Raw genomic sequence first — 23333 nt, 5'->3', positions numbered from 1 at the left:
TAAACTACCTCGTTTCCAATTTGCTACATAAGTATGTATCACTATGTATCCACTCACCATTCAGTATAATATCTACTCCGAGTATTAATTATCACACATTTTATTAAATGTGTCACATATTTAGTCTTTTGGAATAATAACTTTATTTCTTAGTATTGGAAGTTTCCCAGTACAAGCGGGATGAATCACACTTTTCACCTTGAGGAATTATCCACTTCTGTTCAGACATGCCTACACAGAATGATGGGAATGATGTTAGAGGAGACCTTTGTTTTTTAATATGTTTTCCAAGTTGTGCTTGTAACACGAAGGAGATCAGAAGAAACCACTTGCAAGTCTCTCAGGCATTTTGGGGGACAATGCCTTGTCATATGTAATGTCGCTTCATCTCGGGATTTCAGGAACAGAGCAAATTCACTGTGTCATTTCTGCGGCATCCATGAAAACATTTGCTACAGGTATGACCTTTGGCTAAGTTCAGGCAAAGTTTAGTTGGCTGTTTTCTGGGGTAGCTTTCATGCCCTGGATCGTTTTCTCTACTCAGCTTGTTAGGCTAAAAGCAAAACAACACGCTTGGGGGCTAGAGTTCTGGGATGGATGCATGTCAGCGAAGAAATGGATATGTGTGCGTGCTCGCATGTAAGTTTGATTTACATTGTTCATCCAAAGACAAACTGAACATTAGCTGCTTTCCATTGAGCTAACAAACTCGTTTCATTTACCTCTGATAGTTAAAGGGCTCTTTTTTTGCAGCTTAAGACATACACTTAAGTTGACCTACATACAAAGCAGTTGGTGGTCTAGCTCATCTCAGTAGATATTAAATAATATATTTACTGTTAAAAAATTAAAAATGAGAAAAACCATACCATGAGTCGTAGTTGCAAATGTACAAAAGTTTTGTCATTTGTTTATTTGCAGAAACAGATAATGACGAATACTAATGCCCTTTAATCCTGGTATAAGCTCTGAAACCAAAGAAGAGGTGTGAAATGAAAGTGAATGGCGTGACTGCAATGCAGCATCACTTAATTCACACAGGTGCTGTTTACCCACGTTACACAGAATATACATTTCTCTCAGTTGCCAGAAATATAATGAATAAACATAAATGCAATATCTGAAACTGCACAACTAACTTGGTGGGAACAAAAGTTAAGAGATCCTCTTTATTTGGTCTTTAGGTCTCGGTATTTGTACATTCATTATCATATGAATTCAGCAACAGCAGTGATTTATGGGGGTTTTTTTGCAATATGAATCTTGAATATCAAACTTACATTATTATCTTGCTGAAGAATATGCTGATCAATATTTAATCATTGTGATTTGAAGAATTAAAGAATTTAAAATATTGTTAAATACTTTGCAGGCATTTCATGTAGGTCTACATACTGCTGTTTGCAGTATGTGCTTGTCTCAAGTAAATAAATCAGCACCGTGGGAGGAATATGTGAATGCAACTGAGCATATTTCTGTGTGTATGTGTGAGAGTGAGTAGTATAAAAGATGCAGGAGAGAGTGAGAAAAAGTATATTTGTGTTTTTGTGAGAGTTGGAAAAAAATTGCGTTAGGGGAGATAAAAGACTCGGTGCCAATTTTCCTACTATGGTCACACTTGCATAATGTTGAGGGAATCGCACAGAATCCTTTTAAGGTGTCAGCCAGAGTGGAGTATAACATCATTTACTGGAAAATTATGCACTCACACACACACACACACACAGAGAGAGAGAGAGAGAGTCGGAGCCAATGTAGGCAAACTACAAGGTAGAAATTAATGTGTATTGTATAGAATTTAAGCAGAGTGATGGGGACTGATGCACACAGACTCAATTATAACGTAAAGAGGAGTTTTTAACTTGTTTGCAGTTTAACAGTATATCTAATATGAATCATGCATTTTGGAGTTTGCTAGACTAGGTTCACAATGTTAAAAAAAAAACATTCTGTTTTCCTTATGCAGCGCATTACTGGAGCAATTCTTTTTGCCTGATTTCGGAATTTCTTTCCTTTCTCTCTGCCTCCTGGTGCTTCCCCTCAGAAAAAGTCCAGTCCAGTCCAAAGAAAACATTGAGTGCATGGACTACACCAGAATTAGATGCAGCCTAATCTGTTGAATTGCATTTTAAAACCAGAGTAAGGCCAGTCCACAGTGTATTCGTGCGATTGTTTAACCAAATAACTTGCATTGCAACTGTTTACCATTTGAAAATGCTACGTTGCACAACAGCACAAACGAGCGAGCGATGAAGTCAGCATGATGATACTGTGGACTGAGGGAGTATGTTTGTTCTGAGAATAACAAAGCAAGAAGTCTGTACAAATACGACTTTATTGAAATGTAGTGTATTTGTACTGAGTTGAAGGGACAAGAACAGCAAATAGGAGAGGCAAACTGATTATGCACTATATGCCAAAATAATGGTTGAATAAATAAAACCAACGCTGTCATCCAGTGTAGTTACAAAATGTGCTGCAGTATAGCTGATCAGGATCGCTTTAAAAAGTTGGTGTGTAAGGAATTTGCTGTGGACAGAATCAAAAACATATAGACCTATAAAACATTACACAAAAGCATTAAAAGCAAAATTTGCACATCAGTGTTTTAATGTATAGGTAATAAAAAACGTTTCATGAAAGAGGAAGCAGACTAGAACAGGCAGCGTACAGTTTGTTCCCAGCGAGTATTTAATATTTTCTTCCACTAGTCATTGCTCCCTAGTTTCCAGTTTCTTGCATCTTTCTACACTTTAGCTAGGAGATTTATTACTTAGCCTACTGAGTTTGTAAAAATGTTCCCATTTTTCTCACCAATGGTATAGCCCATTAGGCATAGCATCACCAAGCAGCTTATTTCACTTGACAGCAAGGACTCTGGTCAGGACAGTGTAATACTTGGGGAAGTTCAGGCAACTCCCCAGATTACTTTGCTCATGTCGCTTGGTGAGTGATTGCTGGCTTAAACTGAGACTGACAAAGGTAGTAGCTTATTGTCTGAACCCTTCAGCAGAATGCCAAAGTTTCAAGTGTGATAAAGGATGTTCTTCAGGACTAACTGTTTGTTGGCAATTTAGTTTCAATTAGCTTAAAAAGAAACACTTTATGTTTACTGTCTGGTTGCTGTAGCATTGCTTTATTTGGAGGCTGACCAATTATAAACCATACCTGCAAGGAGTTAGTTGAATAAATGTCCTAATCAAATGTTCTAATTGATGACCAGCAAGTATTCAGAATCAGTCACATGTGTTAATTCAATGCCAAAAAGTGGACATCCCAGCAGTCCACTCCCAGAATCAGATTGTCAGATTGTGCAATGCTCAGAGGGCCTCTGTTAGCATGTTAAATCAGTTTTCAGTTTTATTTGTCATATGCAAGTTAGCACAGGGTCAACATTGCAATGAAATGTGTTTGACGAGCAGCAGTCACTCAGCAGCATGATACAGTAGAAGAAAATATAATAAAATATAATAAAGTAATAAAAAAAAGAAAAATAGTAAGGAGCAAAATATTAGAGAGACGTGGTAAAAGAGAAAAGATGACTAAATATATATGTATCTATAAATATAAATATATGTACACTAGTGATTAAATAAGAAAATCTTGAAAAGAAATATGACGGGAGGGCAGATGGGATATTGCACAGGAATGAGCAGCAGAAAATTACAGTATTGCACTTTTAAATATAAATATCAATGACAATAAAGTGGAGTGACCAGTGCAGATTAAACAGAGTACTTGTGAAGCTGCAGGGTAGCTTCTGAGTGCGTCCTGTGGACTGTGTTGTGTGTGTTTAAGTGTTGTGGTTGAGGTGTCGTATGGCTTGGTGGTAAAAACTGTTTTTGAGTCTTGTAGTCCGAGCAGACAGACTCCTGTAACGTCTGCCAGATGGTAACAAGGAGAACAGCTGATGTGCTGGGTGGCTGTGGTCCTTGATGATGCTGTGTGCTTTACGGAGGCATCGCTGGAAATAAATGTCCTGAATGGCAGGAAGCCTCGTGCCAGTGATGCGCTCTGCTGCCTTCACCACCCTCTGTAGTGATTTACGGCTGCTGGCAGAGCAGCTTCCGTACCAAACTGTGATGCAGCTTGTCAGCAAGCTCTCAATTGCACACCTGTAAAAATTTGAGGTGATGTTGGCGTTCATGCCAAACTTCCTGAGCCTCCTCAGGAAATAAAGCCGCTGGTGAGCTTTCCTGATAGCAGTGTCTGTGTGAAGGGTCCAGGAGAAGTCCTCTGTGATGTTGACTCCAAGGAACTTGAAGATACCGACCCTTTCGACCTTGACACCGTTGATGTGGATGGGGCCTGTTTGTGAGGAAGTTTAGAATCCATCTGCAGATTGGTGTTTCCAGCCCAAGGTCGACGAGCTTCGTGGCAAGTTTTGAGGGGATGATGGTGTTAAATGCCGAGCTGTAGTCGATGAAGAGCATCCTTGCATATGTATTCCCTTTCTCCAGGTGAGTGAGGGTGGTGTGCGTTGCGAGGGCGATGGCATCCTCTGTGGCTCTATTTGTCCGATAGGCAAACTGAAGAGGGTCCAGTGTGTCAGGGAGGGAGGAGCAGATGTGACCTTTGACCAGCTGCTCCAGGCACTTCATGATGACGGATGTCAGTGCAACAGGAAGGTAGTTCTTGTTCTTAATTGTATAATTAAAAAAAAAAAAGACTGAAAAAGTTTATCTTGCTTGGAATAGCTGTAAGTAAAGTTTATTTATTTATTTATGAAGCGCTTTTCACAGACGGTCAAAATGCTGATCCACAGACTGAAAGGCTCTGTGCCCTCTGGTCTTTAATTTGACTGCTATGAAGGAAGACAGCAAGCAGTGCATACTTTGTAAGGAGCTGAGACATGTAACATGGAGTCTGGTCATTTAGTACTCCATATGTTAATGCAGCAATTTTAAATTGAATCCTAAAAACTACTGAGAGCCAGTGTAAAACATATACAACAGGAGTGATGTATGCTCGCTCACTAGAATGTGTTAATTAATAATAGTCTGGTCGCAGCATTTAATAGAGGAAGCCTATTCTCTCCAAAAGAAACATGGTGGCATGACTTATTTTTGCAAATCTGCATCTGAACAAACACAATAGTTGATGTCCTTTGTATATGATTTGATTTTTTGATTTTTTTATTGATTGCATTCAAATATCTCAGTGATTTTTTTTGGGGGGGGGGTTTGCTCTTTTCATTCTTGATTTATATATTTTTCTAATACTCTATTTTTAAACATATTTTTAAACAAGGAAAATGAACTACACCTTTTTAAATCACTGTCATAATTATTCCACAGGTTAACTCCTCTAACAGAAACACATCTCTGCTTTATATTTGTCCTTATCTTGTTTTTTTTAGAGAAATCTGTTCCCCTTAAGTCATATTGACTGTCTCTGACTTTGAACAGCTTCTGAGTACTGGGGCAAAGCAAGTTATTTTGTGCTTTATACATTATCTGTGCCATTTTATATTCAACTAAATCATAAAATTTCAGGGTATTCAGATTAATAAACAAAATGTTAGTTGGTTCTATATAGTTTGATTGGTTTATAATTCTTATAGCTCTTTTTTGTAACTTGAAAATAGGAAGAGTGTTCGTTTTATATGCATTACCCCATATCTCCAGACAGTAAGTCATATATGGAAGCAACAGAGTACAATAAAGTGTGTATAATGATTTTTTGTTCAGGACATGCTTTGTTTTATAGAGAATAGCAATGGTTTTTGACATTTTTGTTTTCACATGGTTTATATGAGACTTCCAACTCAGCTTATCATCAATTATCACTCCAAGAAATACAAGAATATAATGCAGATGTTTGGCTATAATCCCATACCATAGCACTGTATTTGTAAAGCAATTTGAACCCTTTAAAGCCGATCGGAGCAGGCACGCTCCGTTTTGCGTAACTATTTTTAAATCCCGGTGGAACTGCAACCACGTAAGCTAGCGCAATAATTTTTTTTGCATATGAAACCGGAGGAGTTGTACTTACATCTTATGCCATCAGCTTTGTCCTAGGTCACGGTTTCCTTCCACATATAGCTTAGCAAAAATTGCATATAAACCATTTGCAGCAACAGAAACATAATATTCCAGAAACACGCTTTGCCGATCCGATCAGCTGTTCGTAACACTTCCTAGTCGGAATAGACATCAGCGCGAACTATCCCATGTCCGCCATTACCTGTGAAAGAAAGCCATTTACGTCCACTGTGAGCGACCATCTTTGAACAGAGGCGGTGGTTTACGACACCAACTGTCTGCCATCTATAATCCAGTTTTGAGTTCCCTCCCCAGATGCCTTAACGCCCACTCACATCCTGGGCCATCTGACCTCAGGAAATCGCATGATGGGGTGGGGCCAGATTTCACAATGAGCTCACCCGAAACCCTGGCTGATTGTGACCCACACCCACTTTCACACCTTGGCTCATGTGATTAGGTAGAGGATCATCAGGGGGTCATTTGTCCCTCTTTGGGGGGAAACTCCCACTGGGTTTAAATCTGGGACTCTCCACCATTTGACCTTAGAACTGAAGAAGGTTCTCGGATGAGAGGTGAAACATCTTCAAGCAACTCAAAGAAGTCCAGACGCTTTTCTTTCCAAGCTCCTTAGACGACTTTCTGTATCGTTTCTGGGATGCTTAGAAGTCAAATTGCACTGCTGGAAATAGTTTATTTTGATGCATATGCTGTTTTGTTTTTTTTGCAAATTTGCATTATAATATTTATTTTCGTTTTTCCTGCAGTATATAAAAATTGGTGTATTTCAAAAAAACAAAACTATGAACACACAAAATAAATTTCCTGTGGTGGGAAAACTATTTTGTGCAACTTTTTTGTATTTACGGTTTTAAGTGATAAGCCTCTTAAATTTCTCTAACTAGAAATATATGCTTAAAAAACAAAAACGATTTTCAATTTCTTTGTAGTTTATTGCACTTTTTTGCAATTTATGTAATTACTATGCACCTAATGCATACATATTATTAGAATTTGGGCTATAATGGTTGTATTGATGTAGAGCAACTTGAAATGCTCCCAAAAATGGCACTACAACAATACAAGCTCTGGCGGACTTGGTTCTATGTTAGGTCTTAAAGGGTTAAAAACAACATCAACAGGGATCACTAAAGTGCCATACAATGGGCCCACGTCCTCATTTGTGACAGCGTTTCAGTTGGTAAAAGTAATGCTTTGACATGAATTGAGTTGCGATTTGGGGAAGGCCTCGAAGGGGCCTGGCAGATCCCTATGCACTAAATAGAAATGAAGAAGTTAAAGAATTGGAAACAAGGAAGGAGGGTGGGGCACGTAAACGAGAATGAACACCTTGCAAAATTAGGGGAACCTATGTCAATGACAACCGGAAGAAGTGTGTTTGGACGCGTGGTCTTGCTCCTGAAATTCCAATACGGAATCTCCAAAACATACGAGACGAACACAGGCCAAAGGGTCAAAGAGCTGTAGAAGTTAAAGAATAAAGAATCACTTAAACTCACAGTTTGCACGCTGGGTCGAAGGCTGGGGAGTAAAAGTGTGGTTTTTAAACGAGATCTCAAAACAGCAAGTGAAGGAGCGATGGCAAACGATTCCACAGTTTTGGAGCCACAAGTGCGAAAGCTTTGTCACCTAGGAATGAGTAAAAGCATCTGGTCTGTTGACCTGAGGGAATGAGATGAGACATACTGTACAGGTGCAGCAGTTAAACAAAATGTGGCACAACCCTTAACAGACAGATTAACTAAAATTAACTGAAATGCACAGCATCATGGTGAAAATCAAACACAGCATATCGGCACAAACACCTCACACCAACTTTCAAGCAGACTGGTGGATGGGGAATGATGTTGGTGGGGCACCTTGCAGTAATTCACCATGGACTCCTGTTTATATTTCTGGTGTGAAATGTGAGGCCAACTGTCCTACAGCTTAAACATCATTGATCATTGCAATAGGGCACAGCAGCAGATCAACATGCTCAACGTGTTTAAAGTGCTGCATACAAGCTACTGAGTGATAAAGTGTACATAGTTTTCGTACACTTTGCATAGACGTCTGTAAAAACGTTCTTTTTCCGGCAGAAACATGCACTGTCATGTCAGAAAGTCACGTTGTTTATCTAAAAGAAGTTTAAAAAGTTACTATATAAAGTAGAACGTTCCAGATGTTTTAGCATCACACCTCTGGTTCTGTTTCTGGTTTAGACAGGGTGTACAAATAAGGAGGGAGTCTATTGGAAGCACACGAGACAGCTTGCCATTGAGATTTAAAACAAGGCCAGTCATGTAAACAATAGTCCTGCAAGGGAGAACTCGGTGGCCCGGGACCTTCCATCACTTTGGAGTGTTTATGCTTTTCTACAAGATTATATTCAAGTATTTATTTGCATGCTTTCCTGCATGTGTCTGCATTAAATGCAAGCATCTGACATAATTTTGTATCATAACTTTGGAAAGCTTGCTTTTACTCCCACGATCCTTTCAGAGATGTTTTTGTCATTCCTTTCCAATGCACGAATGCTATATAGGTTACACACAGACTGATATCTTTAGGCTTTAAAATCTATAACTTTAACTACATTAACAGAAGAGTCTGATGTGTTACGACCCATAAAACAGACTTTTGGACATGCGGCTGGCCCAGGTTTTTGCCAATGACGGGCAGAAAGTGAGATATTTACAAACAATGCCACACAGTTGTCGTTTTGATTTGATTTTACCGCTTGTAAAAATGTTGCTACCCACAAAGTATTATAACTACATTGGACCTTTGTTCTTCTTTTGTGTCTGCCACTCGTGCTTTGCCACGGCTTCCTGGATGCAGATAAAGGATAATGATTTGAGATTCTAGTACTTTTCTCTCTGCAATCCTTTACGTTCGTGTCGCTTCACATCCAGCAAAATAATTTCTGGTGGTATTCACAAGTGACAAGTATAGAAATTGAACATTGTTTCTAATTCGGTTCTTGTTTTCATTTTATCATAGAGCTTTATAATTAAAACATATTTTTGTGACTGTAAACAGAGTCTTAAAATGAATGTTAACGGCCTTGCGGTATCTATTTGCGTTCAAAACATCTGTCCTCCAGCCTGTTTTCCAAAACATGAGATAAAATGCTCGAGAGACAACTTTGTCCTTATTAAAACAACCTGATTGCCGTCCATGTGTTTTGGGGTCGTGTTTTTTTCATTTACTTTTTGCTTGTTAACCTTTTTAGATCACTTGTCAGCCTATAAAAGCAAACATTTTTACAGTCCTACTTTTTCTTTCTATGCTCTTCTGCTGCATGGAAAAAGAAAGAGTGCCTTCCTAAAGCCCTCCCCTCCTCTGACTTCCTGAGAGGAGTGTACTGTGCAAAAGGAAGCAAGACTGGACGAGGGGGAGATGAGTATCAGAGTAGGAAGAGTAGAGGAGAGGACACAGCTGGGGGAAGGGAGTAAAGATGAGCCAGGGTTGCTACTAAAGGTCTTTTTGTCATCAAGCTGAACTTGTGATGTAAGGTATCTATCCCATGTCTTCTAGTCGTTATAATTTGCATAATTTTTGATCTTTTAAGAGAGATGTTAACAATGGAGAAGTAAAAACTTTACAACTGCAAGACAAATGATCCTTGAAAACAATTCTGTGAAGTCTTCTTTAATACTCAGTGATTTGTAAGTGCTAAGCTTTTTTTTCTTATATTACTGCATATGCGCAAACTACACAGGTCTAGAGATTTTTGTTATATACTTTTATCATTTGTATTGTATGTTATGGTATATCATAAGGACAGTTAATTAATGATTCTTATTCATCTTCTTTTAAACCAGCAAAACCTTGTGAGTTAATATTGTTTTGCATGCATTCACCATTCTCAACATTTCAGGATAAGTGCAAAACTCATGAATGCATTTCTGTGGTTTTCCATTAGGCCCATTGGTAAAGCATTTTTACTGCCATAGTGGAACAGTATTTAGTATGACATATTGATCTTGGATTCTAACAGGCACTTTTGGCTAATTGTTCTTTAAAAAGGTTTTCTAGATCATACGAGAGCAGGTTCATCATATAGCACTTCCTAAGGACGTGAAGGATTTCATTACCTTTTGTAAACTGTGCAATGACTTGTCTCAGTTTCTGTATCTTCAGTTTTCTGTGGCAAAAACATGTTGCCACAGTTTTTTGGGTTCTACAGTTCTTAATATGTATCCACTCTATTAACGAGATTAAACGAATATTATAAAATTCTGATGTAGTAAAGGAAAAGGGCTCATATCTTAGTTTCATGGCTGATTTATAATGGTTTCCACCACTCGCACAAACATCAAAGCAACATCAAAATATTCATCTGAGTTGTTTTTGATGATTGAGCAAATAATTGGTGTACCGAACCTGATTTCATGATCTCCTTTTAGGCAGTGGCATTTTCAGCACTAGGCATTAAGTTCTTCTAAACTAGTTTGAAGGATAAATTTGATGCTTTACAAGATTACTGCATGAAAGCAGGCTAAAAACAGACACCTGTTTGGTGTTTTAGTGGTTCAGTTGTTTTCATTCCTAACGAGCTACCAGTCTGTGCCCAGTTGGCGTGTGAAACAATACAGGTCGTCTATGCCCACTTGGCCAAAGTTTAGACAATTTGGATTGTTTTATTGTTTCACTTCAATACAGAAGCACTTAGCCTAATTCTTCAAGTCACTAAAGTTGTCTTCCTGCCTGTTAAATGTTCTGTGCATTCCACTCTGCATTGTTATGATTTCAAATGTAGAAACAAATCAATAGACTACAGGAAAATGAATGGACAAGTGGAAGAAAATTCCCTATGGGGGGAAATCCAGCAGTCAGATTTTAGTTTGCACAATTTCTAGTCATTGAAATTAGAAGTGTCAAGACAATGATCATTTGCTGCTGCCAATAATACACAACTGTCTGAGACAGCTTTTAGTTTTATTCTGCTGCAGTTTAGTGTCAGTACATATTAATAACAGCATCAGAAGCTTTTCACTTTTAAAAACCTGTATAATTCTCCGTTTTGTCCTTTATTGTCTTTATTTGTCTTTTTCTGTTGCATTTCTGTATATCCTCCTCCCATGATGCGTCTTCTTAAAAGCTACTGCACAAGTATAACACCAAACAGTGAAATAGTGAAACAAACAAAATTCTGATGGTGATAGAAAATTTTACTGGATTCACTGATGTGTTTTGTAAATAGTGCCAAAGACAATCCAAAGTACAAATGCAACTAAGCAAAATATAGAACATATAAAACACATCAAAGACTTGAACTGAGAAAATCTACAAGTTCTTAGAAAAGTACTGGCTCATTTTGATTTTGATGGCAGCAACGCACCTCCAAGAAGATGGGACTGGGCCATGTTTACCACTGTTTGGCATTCTTTTAAGAACAGTCCATAAACATCTGAAAACTGAGGGGACCGGGTGCTGGACTTTTGGGAGAGGAATGTTATCTCATTCTTGTCTGATGTATTATTGTGGCTGCTCAATAATCTTGGGACTACTTGAGCATTTTTTCTGTCTTGATGCTCCAAATGATTTCAGTTGGTGAGAGATCTGGGCTACAGGAGGCCAATTTAAGCACCCAGACTCTTCTGATGTGAAGTGAATAAAAGTCTTTCATTGCTGAAGGTGCCTTTCCAGATCAGTAATCTGTCAGTTCATGGGCACTAATTCACCCCCAGGCTTTTGAACTACTCTTTCTTCTTAAGTCCGAAGAAATCGCTGGCCATGTTTACAAAAAAGAATTTCAAATTTCAAATAATCTGACAACAGAACAGTTTAGTACATTTTAAATTACCTTTGACCCTTGAACATTTCTCTATCGTCTTCACACATGGGTTCTTTTTTGCACGACAGAGCTTTAACCTGCATTTGTGGACATGCAACATGGCAACATGACATGACAAAAAAAAAGTCTTTGCAATATTATGTTGAGCAACAATATTCTGAAGTTGCTCCATACTTGCTTCTTTTCTTTTGTCTTCTCTTTTTTTGCAGATTGGTGAACCTCTGCCTCTCTAAAATGTGTTTTTTTGTTATAGCCATTCGTGTTACTGATCTGTTGCCAGTAACCTTAAAATTAGCTGCAAAACATTCCTCTGGCTGTTCTTTTTTTAGGTCCACTTACTTTTCCGACTTTTTGTTCTTCCCATCCCAACTTCTTTTGAGACATGTTGCTGCCATTAGATTCAAAATCAGCTCATATTTTTCCCTAAAGTTTTAAATGTTCTCAGTTTAAATATTTGGTATGTTTTAGATTTGCTATTTGCTATAAAATATTGGTATACTAGATTTGCAAATCTTTGGATTCTGTTTTTATTTACATTTTACAACTTCCCAATTTTGGGGGTGTTTTTAAGTAAGGTAACAACACATTACTGAACAGGCATAATTTTATAGAGTATAGTACAGGCATATGTTTCTCATTGAAGTCTTTCTCTTAGATCATACTGTATAGGTTTTTGTATATAAATTTGTTTCTTAAAGCAATAACCTACAGTTGCTGTTTATTTCTTTAGTTAACACAGGATGAAATCAGTATCTTGGTGATGTGCTGTGAAACAAATATTTAAATTAATGAAAGCTATGGATATTTGTTTCCATATTACCATCCTCAGACTTCTCTTTTTTTACTGGGGAAAGAATACCAAGAGCTGATTATGTCTGATTCTATGTTTATTTCCTTTTAGTGCCACCAAACTGAACTTCCTGGCAGGATATGCCAGCTCTCCCACTCTGTCTATTTCGGTCTCTCTGTCACTCATTCCATCTCTGCCCCATACTGTCACTGTCTGCATGCGTTTGTGTGGGTGCTGTGTACATCTGCGTCTGAGCTGTTACTTTGCATTCTAAAGGTTTATTTTCATAGTTTAGGCAATCAATCTTGTCGACACTAAAAATATTGGATCCCCTGATATCTGGCAACAATGATTTTACCTCCAGATAAAGGGTTTTTAATAATTCAGACGCACTGTCAGCTTTCTTTGCTATGTGTTTAATCGTCCATAGAACTGTTCATTGCATTTTCAGCCTCTGTTGTAGCAATACAACACTGATGTCATAACAACCAATGAAATGATGAAAAATTATAAAAACAAAGAAATGATCGTTAACCAGAATTGGTTTTTTAAACCACTGACTGTAGAACTACTGTGACACCTCAATGTGTTTTGCTTTTTTGCATGATAAGATAGGCTTCAGCCATTAAAGGTGCTCTGATTAGAAATATGATGTGTTGCAGTATGCTCGATGTAAATAAAGAGTTGGGAATGTGCCATTTAGAACTGTGTTAGAGTAAACACATTTTTTATCTTGGACGTCACCACATCTGAAGTGCAACAACATCGGCCCACCTCTTCTGACAGATTATGTCACCTTTGCTCAGTTTGTTTATACTGTAAGAGTCGACCCAACCAGCAAAAACTCATAAAAATATACAGAGACAGTTCTTTCTCACACTATATAAACTCCTTAGAAAACTCAGGGATTTTAAGCCAAACTCTTGGTGCTATGAGGTTGTAGTGCTGCCACAGCATGCGAGAACAATAGGATTTGACTGTCTGGTGGTACAACTAAGCTAACCATGCAATACACAATGACACAAAATGTATGTATGTAGTAGTCAAAAAAATAAAATCCTTCTGGTAATAATTGTTGTGTCCCTGCAATGGGTATTGTGTGGCTGTCCAATTACTATTATTTTGGTGCTTGGATGAATTTATTATATTTTTTATGTAATTTTTTAACTTTCTGTTTGTTTGTTTGTTTGATTGATTGATTGATTGATTTTTTTGTTTGTACTCTTCTAACTAGTATTGTCTTTCCATCTCAGAGTCACCTCAAGTCAACGAGTGTGCACCAGCTAGCCACGATGAATACCTCAGATGCCAACAACACTCCACAGTGTTACTCCCTCAAAAGCCCTCCGTTCAATTACACACGTCCCATCAGCTCAGCATACTTCTCAACCATCTTCAGCACTTTGGGAATCACCTCAAATCTCATTGCCTTCATTGTTCTTGTCAAATCTTTCCGACGAATGCAGAATCGGTCACGGTCTTTCTTCTTAATCTTCCTGGCCGGTCTTGTAATTACTGACTTTATGGGTCTTTTGGTCACAGGTTCCATTGTGGTCTCCTTCCATTTTACACGTTTTAATTGGCGCCAAGTAGATCCTAACTGCCACTTCTGCAACTTCATGGGTATGTCTATGGTCTTCTATGGACTGTGCCCACTGCTGCTTAGTGCCACAATGGCCATGGAGCGCTTCTGTGGCATTAACCGTCCATTTGCACGCTCCACCAACATGAGCAAGAGCCGGACAGTCTACATGGTGGTGATGGTATGGTTGGCTGCTGGCTGTATTGCTTTGCTGCCCTTAATAGGCATCGGGAGCTACCACATACAGGCTCCTGGTTCTTGGTGTTTTTTCAACATCAGTTCGAAAGGAAGTGATATGGTCTTCTCCCTGCTCTTCTCCTTCGTGGGGTTGACTTCGATCGTTGTGTCATTTTTGCTGAACACAGTGAGTGTGGTGACGCTTATCAAGGTGTGCTGCGGACAGGACAGGACACAGCGGAGCCGAGACCATGAAGTCGAGATGATGGTGCAACTTATCTTGATCATGATTATTGCCTCTATCAGCTGGTGCCCCCTCCTGGTGAGTTTGTTTGTTTGTTTGGTTGCTTGTTTATTTGTTTCTTTGGTTAGTTGGTTGGTTTTGGGTAGGTTGTTGTATATAGACAAAAAAAAGGCAAAAATGACAATTAATATAACTAATGCGTAATACACTAGTAATACAGAACCGAATTTAGCAATTTCACTCTTAAATAGCATAAATAACAGTAAGCAATAAGTCATGACACAGACAGCCCCAATTTTCATCTTTTGTGTCACACCAGTTACTTTATTGCCTAATAACTTACATGAACACAAATTATTAATGGCTAAATATTTTTTTTGTATTGTTTGTTGTTGATTTTTTTGTTTGTTTTTAATCTTGATTTTTAATTTTAGTATAAAACACAAAGGATTTTATGCTATAATTTTAAAAAAAAACTGAATTTGTTTCATATTGCGTAAATAAACAAAAACTATTTTGAAAACAGGGAAAACAAGGACATTTTCTGTTATTAAACTGATTACTAAGAATTATTTTTAAAAAAAATATTATTATTATTTTAAACTTTCTTACTTCTTAGAAACAGGTGAGAGATCCAGTTCCGTATCTCAGTTCAGTTGAGGTGAAGCCTAGCACACAGCTACCCACTACAGCTACCTATGTCAGCACCCAGCTGTCAGTCACATGCAAAATTATACATTTTTTTTAGCCATGATAAAATTTAAATTGGTGAGTTAAAAACATGTAAAGCTAGGCACTTAGCACTTCTCTTATTTATTTGTTTATCTATTCAAACAGCATGAAGAATTATATCATTTTTCCAGTCTATAACATTAATAGTTAGTAAACCTCATGTTCTGGAACAGCAAACTATGTAAAAAATATAACTGATGATAATTAAAGTCACATTAATGCTGCTGTTTTCTTGTTCACAATGTACACTGTAATTCCTCATATAATGGGGTGTAATTTTCTATTTTTATTTAAGGTACTATATTGTTCTGTTAATAAAAAAAATACTTTTTGTATCTTTTTCAATTATATAGCACTCTGGCATTTTACTGGACAATAACATTCAATTAGTCTACAAATAATAATTAACGAGCAATGTCATTGGAAATGACTAGTCAGTCACCTAATTCCTGTTTTATTCTACAACACCAGAGAAGAGGTGAGGGAGTCAGAGAGAGAGCCGGAAAGAAAGAGATAACACTTTCAGGTAGAGCAATTCAGTGTCAAGCACATGTAGCCAAGGAGATTTCCAGACAAGCAGAAATGGAGATCAGACTGAAGGGCCAGACAAATTATTTATGAATCTAACATCTGATTCTTTGACTAATTTATGTAAGCTTTCTGTTATAGGAAGAGTTGTTACATAACACTGTGTGTACATTAAGTGCTTGAACAAATACTAGTACACCCCTGTCTCTTCATATTAACTTTCTATAAAGTAGCTGTCTTTGGTCAAGAAATGTTTTATTTGTAGCAGCTTTTTCAAATCTAATCCTCATATGAAAGAAACAATTTATCTGATGACCCAGAGAGTGAACTGATGTGATGTTGCAGGATAAATGGAGCACTCTGGTCTTGTACAACAGTCACTGCCCTCCACAGAAACATCTGGCCCTTTTTCAACCAGTGTAACAGTGTGTTGGACTCCATAATTGCAGTCTGGTCTATGTGTGTGTTGTGTGATCATAAGACCAATGGAAGAATTCACTGCCTTCTCTTGTAGACAGAAGGAGAAGATCTCTCTTGTTTTTACCTTCTTTTAGGCTAGGTTTGTGTTTCTTGACAATAAATTTTCTATTTTTTCATGATCGAAGAAATACTCAGAATATATATATAAAAAACAAAAGTAGCCTGACTGTTCACTAAACATTAATCATGAGGTTGTGATAGGAAATTAATATCTTCAAGATACTGCAAGGTGACACACTTACTTTTACTGTGTCCACCTGCTGTTGTGTGGGAAATGGTTTTCATATGTTTGAAAGCACCGCGCCATGACCTTAACTATCTAGTTTTTTGTTACCAGCGCTTCTTTTAAAATCTTTGAACCTTAATGAGGCATCAAAAGGTCCTAAGCTCCTTTTCTCTGCTCCTCTGTGTATGCTTCAATTCTTCTTAGTGATGCAGCCTATTTGCTAGCTGATCTGAAAACCATCTGTACTTACACTGGATCAAAGAGCCCCTTAATGCCCCACTTGAGATGACATTTTCAACTCAAGAGTGAAGCAGAGCCTTTAAAGGAAAACATCTAGTACAATGTCAAACAGCACTGAAAAAGTCCAGAAAGGTCCAGTGTGGCAACCAAGACTCAAAATAAAACCCAGACCTTCTATGGGAGGTGTTATTTATAGATACTGATGAGATACTGATGCGTTTTTAATTTGTATAAAAATTAGACAATTTCAGTTACGTTCATCCTTGCATCATCTTGCATTATCTACCTATCATTTTTATACTTCTAATAGGAATCACTTATTGCATAATTCAGTTCTTTACACTTTTGCTTTCCTATGTATAGTTAAAAAAAATAAATCAACTACTTCATTTTTTTTAACTGAGTTTGCCAAAGAACAAAATAATAAGGACTAAAGTCGGTGGAGCACACATTTTTCTGCAGTCTGGTCTAACATTAGTTGTGTGATACCTTGTACAGATATACATTTTGGTGTGCATGAAGACTTCTGAAGTTCCTGATGCTAATGTGGTTTTGTTCGGCATACGAATGGCCACCTGCAATCAGATTTTAGACCCATGGATTTACATCATGTTTCAAGTGTCCCCACTAAGGCGAGTAAAACGTGAAACGAAAATCTAACTCTGCTCATCCGCCATCACCACTCACCCCCATGGCACCGTATTTTTGCCAGTTCGTTGGTCACGTGCCCTAAACATCTCCAAATGACAGATTTGTACTCATCAGTCCACTTCACGCACTGCCGCTTCCAAACCAATACTTATATGCTCAAAGTTTCGTTCCATTCTTTCTCCAGTTAATAGCCATTAAACTTCTCATCATGCTTGTTTTTTGGCCTTGCACGTTCTTTAATTTGGAAAAATTAACACACGTATGTTCTGTCATCAGAAACATGGTAGCTTTTCGTTTTGCAGATTTTCGTTTCATTTAGTTTCTAATATTTTTTTTCCTTTGGAGTATAGCTGCAGAAATCCTGGAAGTACTGCGAACTGGACAAATACAATCAAGCAGTTATCTGCAGTTGAGCCTATATGAAATTATTATTCTTAATGTCAGTTTTCTTCTTTGTTTTTGAAAATGAAAATAAGCCAATGTTAACTGGCACTCTGCAAAACATGAGCCCATGGAGTACCAATACCACTGAGAGGCATTTGCCTCACAAAAACGCTTCATCTTGCATGGTCTCTTGCATTGCTTGGATGCAAAAACTCAGGAGAACAGAACTGTGACACAAGCTAAATTTTGAAAAGAAACTATAAGCAACACTAGGCCGGTTTTTAATTCCTGCAGGAGCTTGTTAGCATGTTTTCCCCCTTCTGGAGACAGTTGGGGTAATGCTAATAATGCTGTGCCTCACATGAAATGTGGGTAATTGGGTAATGGGTAATTAGGCTATGTTACAGCAGCCACTGCCTCAGGGACACCATGACAAAATTAGCCTAGCCTTTCTTTTTAAACTAGACATAACTTATAGTGAATGCTTGTGTGGATCTGCAATATTAACCTATTTGATCTCCCTTCTCTTATTCGCTTTTTCCAATCTCTTCCTTTTGCTATTTCTTATTTCCTTTCTTTACCATCTTCTCCCCCGTCAACTGCTTCCTCCTTCATGCTTCTCTTTACTTCTGCTTTTCTCTGTCTGTCCCTATATTATTCCTCCACATCCAGGTCTTTATTGCTCAAACAGTGTTCTCCAGCGATCCTCTCTGGGTCAGGAAACTGCTGCTGTACCTCCGCTTTGCCACCTGCAACCAGATCCTCGACCCATGGGTTTACATCCTGTTCCGGAGGGCAGTCTTTAAGAGAGTCTACCCCCGCTTTGACTGGTCCCGGGGCTCAATCATGACTTTGTACCCATATTTTCAAGAGACTGCACGCAGATTCACACGATCTTCATTAGGGGGCAACCTGGGCTCAGATGAAACAGGAGAAACAACAAAGTCAAATGTCACTTCTCCGTCTACCTTAAAGTCACCTGACTAAGGCTCGTGGTACAGTGTGTGTTTGTTTCTCTGATCAGAAATGAGTGATCACAGGGATCAGACATGTACTCTCAGCTCCATACATCGCACTGAAGTTAACTATATGCACTGCTACCTAGATATACTGCTGCATTAAGTTAACCGTATTTAATGTACCGTTAAATAGGATAAATTATCTTGTTTTCTCTTTGTTTGATGCATGCTTAGACCTGATGTTGTGCTAACCATTTTAGGAGGAAACCCACAGGCAGCCTAGTCCCATGAACCTGAAATATAGAAACTGTAATATTGTAGAAGTGCCTATTGTTAACAATAAATATCATATTATACTATATTCACATACATTTGCTAATAGTTACTCTGACTGAACATGTCACAAACTCTGAAAACCTATAAAAGATTGAAAAATGTTAAACGATCAGTTTCTTGCATTTAACTTCATTGTTTTTTACTGAGTGAGATATTCTGTTTCAAGGTTGTCTGTTACATATGGGCTGAAGGATGTTTACAAGATGAAAAAAGATGGATTATTACAAATATCAAAAGTCTTGACCCACCTTTCATTCCTGTATATTTATCTAGAATATGTGCAGTGAAAACAGTGTGTTAGCAATTCCAATGTGTTTGAACGTTAGTATTGGAAAATGTGAAGAAATGAGGGATCAAAAGATGGTAACTTCATTATAAGTTGAAATTCCCAACTACTTTGATTTGTATTTGGACAAACCGACATAGGAAGAAAGCTCAATTCTGTTTTTTTACATACAGGTTTAAATTGTTTATCATCTACAGTGTTGTATGACAATCATATTGATTATTGTGTCTCAATTCAGTTACTTCCAAAGTGGACCCTTGCAGAACAGGCCAATTTAACGCAGATCAGCCTCAACCAATGACACAACACATGTAGACAAAGTTATTGTATGTATTTTTTTTTAACGAATTAATATTTTACTGATAACTGGTATGTCATTCTCATGATCTCCAGAAATCATCTCTTTATTCTCCCCAACAAATACTGGTATGTAGTCACTTAGATTTTTTTTTTTTTTTTTTTTTTTTGGTATACCATCCATTAAAATGCACAAGTGCTGCTCAACTGAATGGAAGGTGTTAATTAAAAATGATGTATTGTGCCGAGGTATGGTTAAGTGTAAGTGGGAGTAAGTATGAAAATGCATGTGTGAAGATTTATAATTTGAATGAACTCACCCTTTAAAAAGCAGGACTCAGTTCGTGGAGGAAGTACAGTGCATCCTAAACATCTAGATAAACTACAATTAGATAACCTAAACAAGTACACTGTCTAGAGTTTACATTTGGAGAATGTTATTGTATTTTATTTTGATTGTTATACAATCTTCTGCCTCTTTGAGATCTCAAGGCTAAGATTTAAAGTTGATGTGGACTGAGAATATGTTTTGTTAAGAGAGCAATTTTTACACTCATCATGCACATAAAGTAATGCACGCTGTAATGTCACTCAACTCAACCAGTCTTCCACAACAGTTTTTTTTTTTACCCCATAAAAGTTCTCCCATGACAGTGAGGAGTAAATGTTGATTGTTCACGAAAATAAAGGCTCAATAAAACAGAAATATTTGTTGCTGTTAAATATTTAACCATTTTACTTCCCATATAGAAATGCAGTCAAGTGGCAACACAAAGAAGAGTACTGATATTGCTCAAACCATGTAATAGGTCAAACCATTTAAATTTAGCCATTCGGTTTTTACTTATGTATGCAAAATGGTAAGGCAGAAAAAAATATGCCACTCCAGTGTTAAGTTAATGCTTCCTGTTTTTTTTACTGGATATACTAACCAATGCAGAAACACAAAGCGAGATCTACACACTGAAACTAAGAGCAGTGATAATGAAATGCTGCAACAAACTGCTATAGTATATTTGCTCTCTCTCTTTTTTTAAACAGACTGAAGGCTCCCCCAGTGAAACATGGTACAGTGTTAAAGTGAATATGTAACATTTTCCTTTTGTCAACAACCACAAGAAATTCTTTCCATTTTTTAAGGAAAACTAAGAGTAAGAGTTTACATACAAGCACAAGAATCCACCAAAATATTTTTTTGATTTCTTTTTGACTGTGGGTGCTTATGGTTCGAATATGGAGTTTGACAGCAGTTTCCACATGTGGGAATCTACAGGAATTGCAGAGCAGGAACATTTAGATTGCTCCCCTGGTATTCAGTTTTTAGATGACAGCTTTGATTATTTTTTATTTTGTTTTATTTTACTTTTTTTTGTAAGTTCAAGTCAGGTCAGTCACCTACTGCAAGACTGAGAATATTTAAAGCTGCAATGCCTTTTTCTGGAACACTTGGTAAAATCCAAAACACACATTTTTATTTACCTTATATAAGTTGTTGTTAACTGAGAGAAAGATTGAATGTCCTGTAAATGTTTCTTTCCTGTTTTCCTGGCAATTCCTTTCAAAGTGAAACAGACTTACTGGTGCTAACTGCTTCTGGATTCCTCAGCTGATTCCAACTCTTGCAGTTTCATAACATACCGTTGCACGCTGGTGGCAGACGTCAAGACCTCTATTAAATGCATCTCTTTTTAATTAAACATTCGATCACAGCTTTCTAATGATGATGAATTAGTCATTTCTGATTATTCATTTAGCCAAATGTATTAAAAACTACTCTGCAGATTACTGTGCACTGTATTTCTTGTAAAGATTTGACAGTCCAGTTTAGTAGAACATTAAGAATCTGTTATGCACAAATTAGCGACATTTCATTTCTCAAACAATATCACAGTGCGGCCATGACTGCAAGTGATTCAAAATGAATATAGGGACTGGAAGGCAATATTTACGCACTTCTACGTTTTATCTTTTTGCAGCTTGATATACCAGAGAACAGAGCTCTTCTTCTCTCATATGTGTACAACAAACATCTAGATTCTGCCATTTTTGACATCTCCAATAGCTCCCCATACATCAAACAAAAAAACATCAGGGAATGCAAAATCCCCCAGAACTGAATCCAGTGCCTCGGCAAAGTCATCGGGGTTCTTCTTGTCTTTGCCCGCTTCCACAATGGTGGTTGCTGCAGAGAAAATGGGACACAGGAATGTACATATATAATTTACTAATTCTTATCTACAGTTATTCTGGTGTAACCTTTGTAATCTTTAAGCCGTGGGGCACCAAGTAAAAAAAACAAAATGTGCAAGCATTTTTCTCAAGAAACACTCAGACTGCAATTCTGTTTAATTTTACAAAAGCAGGCAGTAACACGGGTATTGGCTTGTCTCTGGAATGATGTGTATTCATGAATGTCGATGTGTGTTGAAATAACATCCCTTTTTTAATGCAGGTTTTCTCAAAAAAAAAAAGAAAAGAAAAAGAAACTAAACATATTTTTTAGGAGGAGATCCAAGCAAGCAACGGGGCAAAGAGCAGGGTAAGAAATCATTGCCCTATTTTAGATGAGGTTCATGCAACATCAGGCCACTGGCTTTGAGAGTCTGGGAAAGGGCAATTTCCTATCACTCTCTACTTCTCAGCAAAATAGACCCAAATTCTTGCTCATTATTCATCCTTGTGCAGTTCTTGTGATATTTAGTAAGGATGAAAGCAAGTGATGCTGCCAATTTCTACCATTATTAACCCTGACTAAATAAAAAGGTCCACTTAATGTTCTTCTTTTCAGGAGCTTTTAGCCTTTATGGCCATCTCTAGCTCTAGGTTGCTCAGCTGAGCATGAAATGACAAGTATTAACTCTCCTTGACAACTGAGCAAAGTCCTTCAGCTGAGAACATGTACACATCTAGACAAGATATTTTTGTCATTTTTCTTCTCCTCCATAAAAGCACCAAATTCTAAATCCTTCAAAATTGTGTCAAATTAAACATTAAATATGGTTAAACATCATTTACATTGAGTTACTGGGAAGAGTAAAAACAAACTCCTGATGGCTTGTTCCTTTATGTTTCTACATTTGTCAGGGACTCGATCCTTCCCTGCCCATGCCCCATTGATACAGGGCTAGATACAGGGCTAGAGGCTAGTTAGCAACCATCCATTCAACTGTGTATTCCCTGACCGGTTATGAGTGGTTGCTAGGAGTTGCTAACAATCATTGTGAAATAAATTGTAAATGTCCCATTCACACAGACCTAGTGACCGGTCATTGACCCCTTGGTTGCTAAATGGTAAATGGTAAATGGCCTGTATTTGTATAGCGCTTTACTAGTCCCTGAGGACCCCAAAGCGCTTTACACATTCAGTCATCCACCCATTCACACACACATTCACACACTGGTGATGGCAAGCTACATTGTAGCCACAGCCACCCTGGGGCGCACTGACAGAGGCGAGGCTGCCGGACACTGGCACCACCGGGCCCTCTGACCAATAAAACTGTATAGTCCACAACTGGTTGCCAAGTGGTTGCTGGCAGTCTCATGGTCCAGCATCAAAAACCTTACCTGTGGCTACTTTTGTTTCCAGCACATTTGCATGGAAGATGCTGACTTGTCTGCTAACTAG

At 37.7% G+C, this 23333-nt stretch overlaps 2 protein-coding genes across 7 annotated transcripts in view; one reads left to right on the top strand and one right to left on the bottom strand.

The window, feature by feature from the left end:
• The first annotated feature begins 9148 nt into the window (after positions 1-9148).
• Positions 9149-20411, top strand: tbxa2r (thromboxane A2 receptor). Of its 5 annotated transcripts, XM_040032766.1 has the most exons (4): positions 9159-9508; positions 13837-14664; positions 17291-17424; positions 18500-18803. In XM_040032766.1, the coding sequence occupies exons 2-4, from the start codon at positions 13876-13878 to the stop codon at positions 18675-18677; spliced, it is 1101 nt and encodes a 366-aa protein (XP_039888700.1). In that variant the 5' UTR covers positions 9159-9508; positions 13837-13875; the 3' UTR covers positions 18678-18803. The 5 variants fall into 5 exon arrangements, with proteins under 5 accessions (XP_039888710.1, XP_039888700.1, XP_039888682.1 ...); XM_040032776.1 differs by having other exon boundaries at positions 9149-9508; positions 17291-18524; XM_040032748.1 differs by lacking the exon at positions 17291-17424 and having other exon boundaries at positions 9170-9503; positions 18500-20411.
• gipc3 (GIPC PDZ domain containing family, member 3) overlaps positions 20291-23333 on the bottom strand; it is an 18768-nt gene continuing 15725 nt past the window's right edge. For both annotated transcript variants that reach the window (XM_040032787.1, XM_040032795.1), the window contains exon 6: positions 20291-21887. In XM_040032787.1, coding sequence (XP_039888721.1) covers positions 21736-21887 — 152 coding nt within the window. In that variant the 3' untranslated portion in view covers positions 20291-21735. The remainder of the gene's footprint in view (positions 21888-23333) is intronic.

Source organism: Simochromis diagramma, unplaced genomic scaffold (assembly GCF_900408965.1).
Source record: "Simochromis diagramma unplaced genomic scaffold, fSimDia1.1 OVJJ01000334.1, whole genome shotgun sequence".
Classification (NCBI taxonomy): Eukaryota; Metazoa; Chordata; class Actinopteri; order Cichliformes; family Cichlidae; genus Simochromis; species Simochromis diagramma.
The sequence above is the reverse complement of the archived record's forward strand: the minus strand, read 5'-3'. Positions and strand labels throughout refer to the sequence as shown.

Coding starts and splice junctions, on each gene's coding strand:
- tbxa2r (XM_040032748.1), top strand. CDS start 13,876: ATGAATACCTCAGATGCCAACAACACTCCACAGTGTTACTCCCTCAAA. Junction 14,665..18,499: donor TCAGCTGGTGCCCCCTCCTG/GTGAGTTTGTTT, acceptor CTCCACATCCAG/GTCTTTATTGCTCAAACAGT.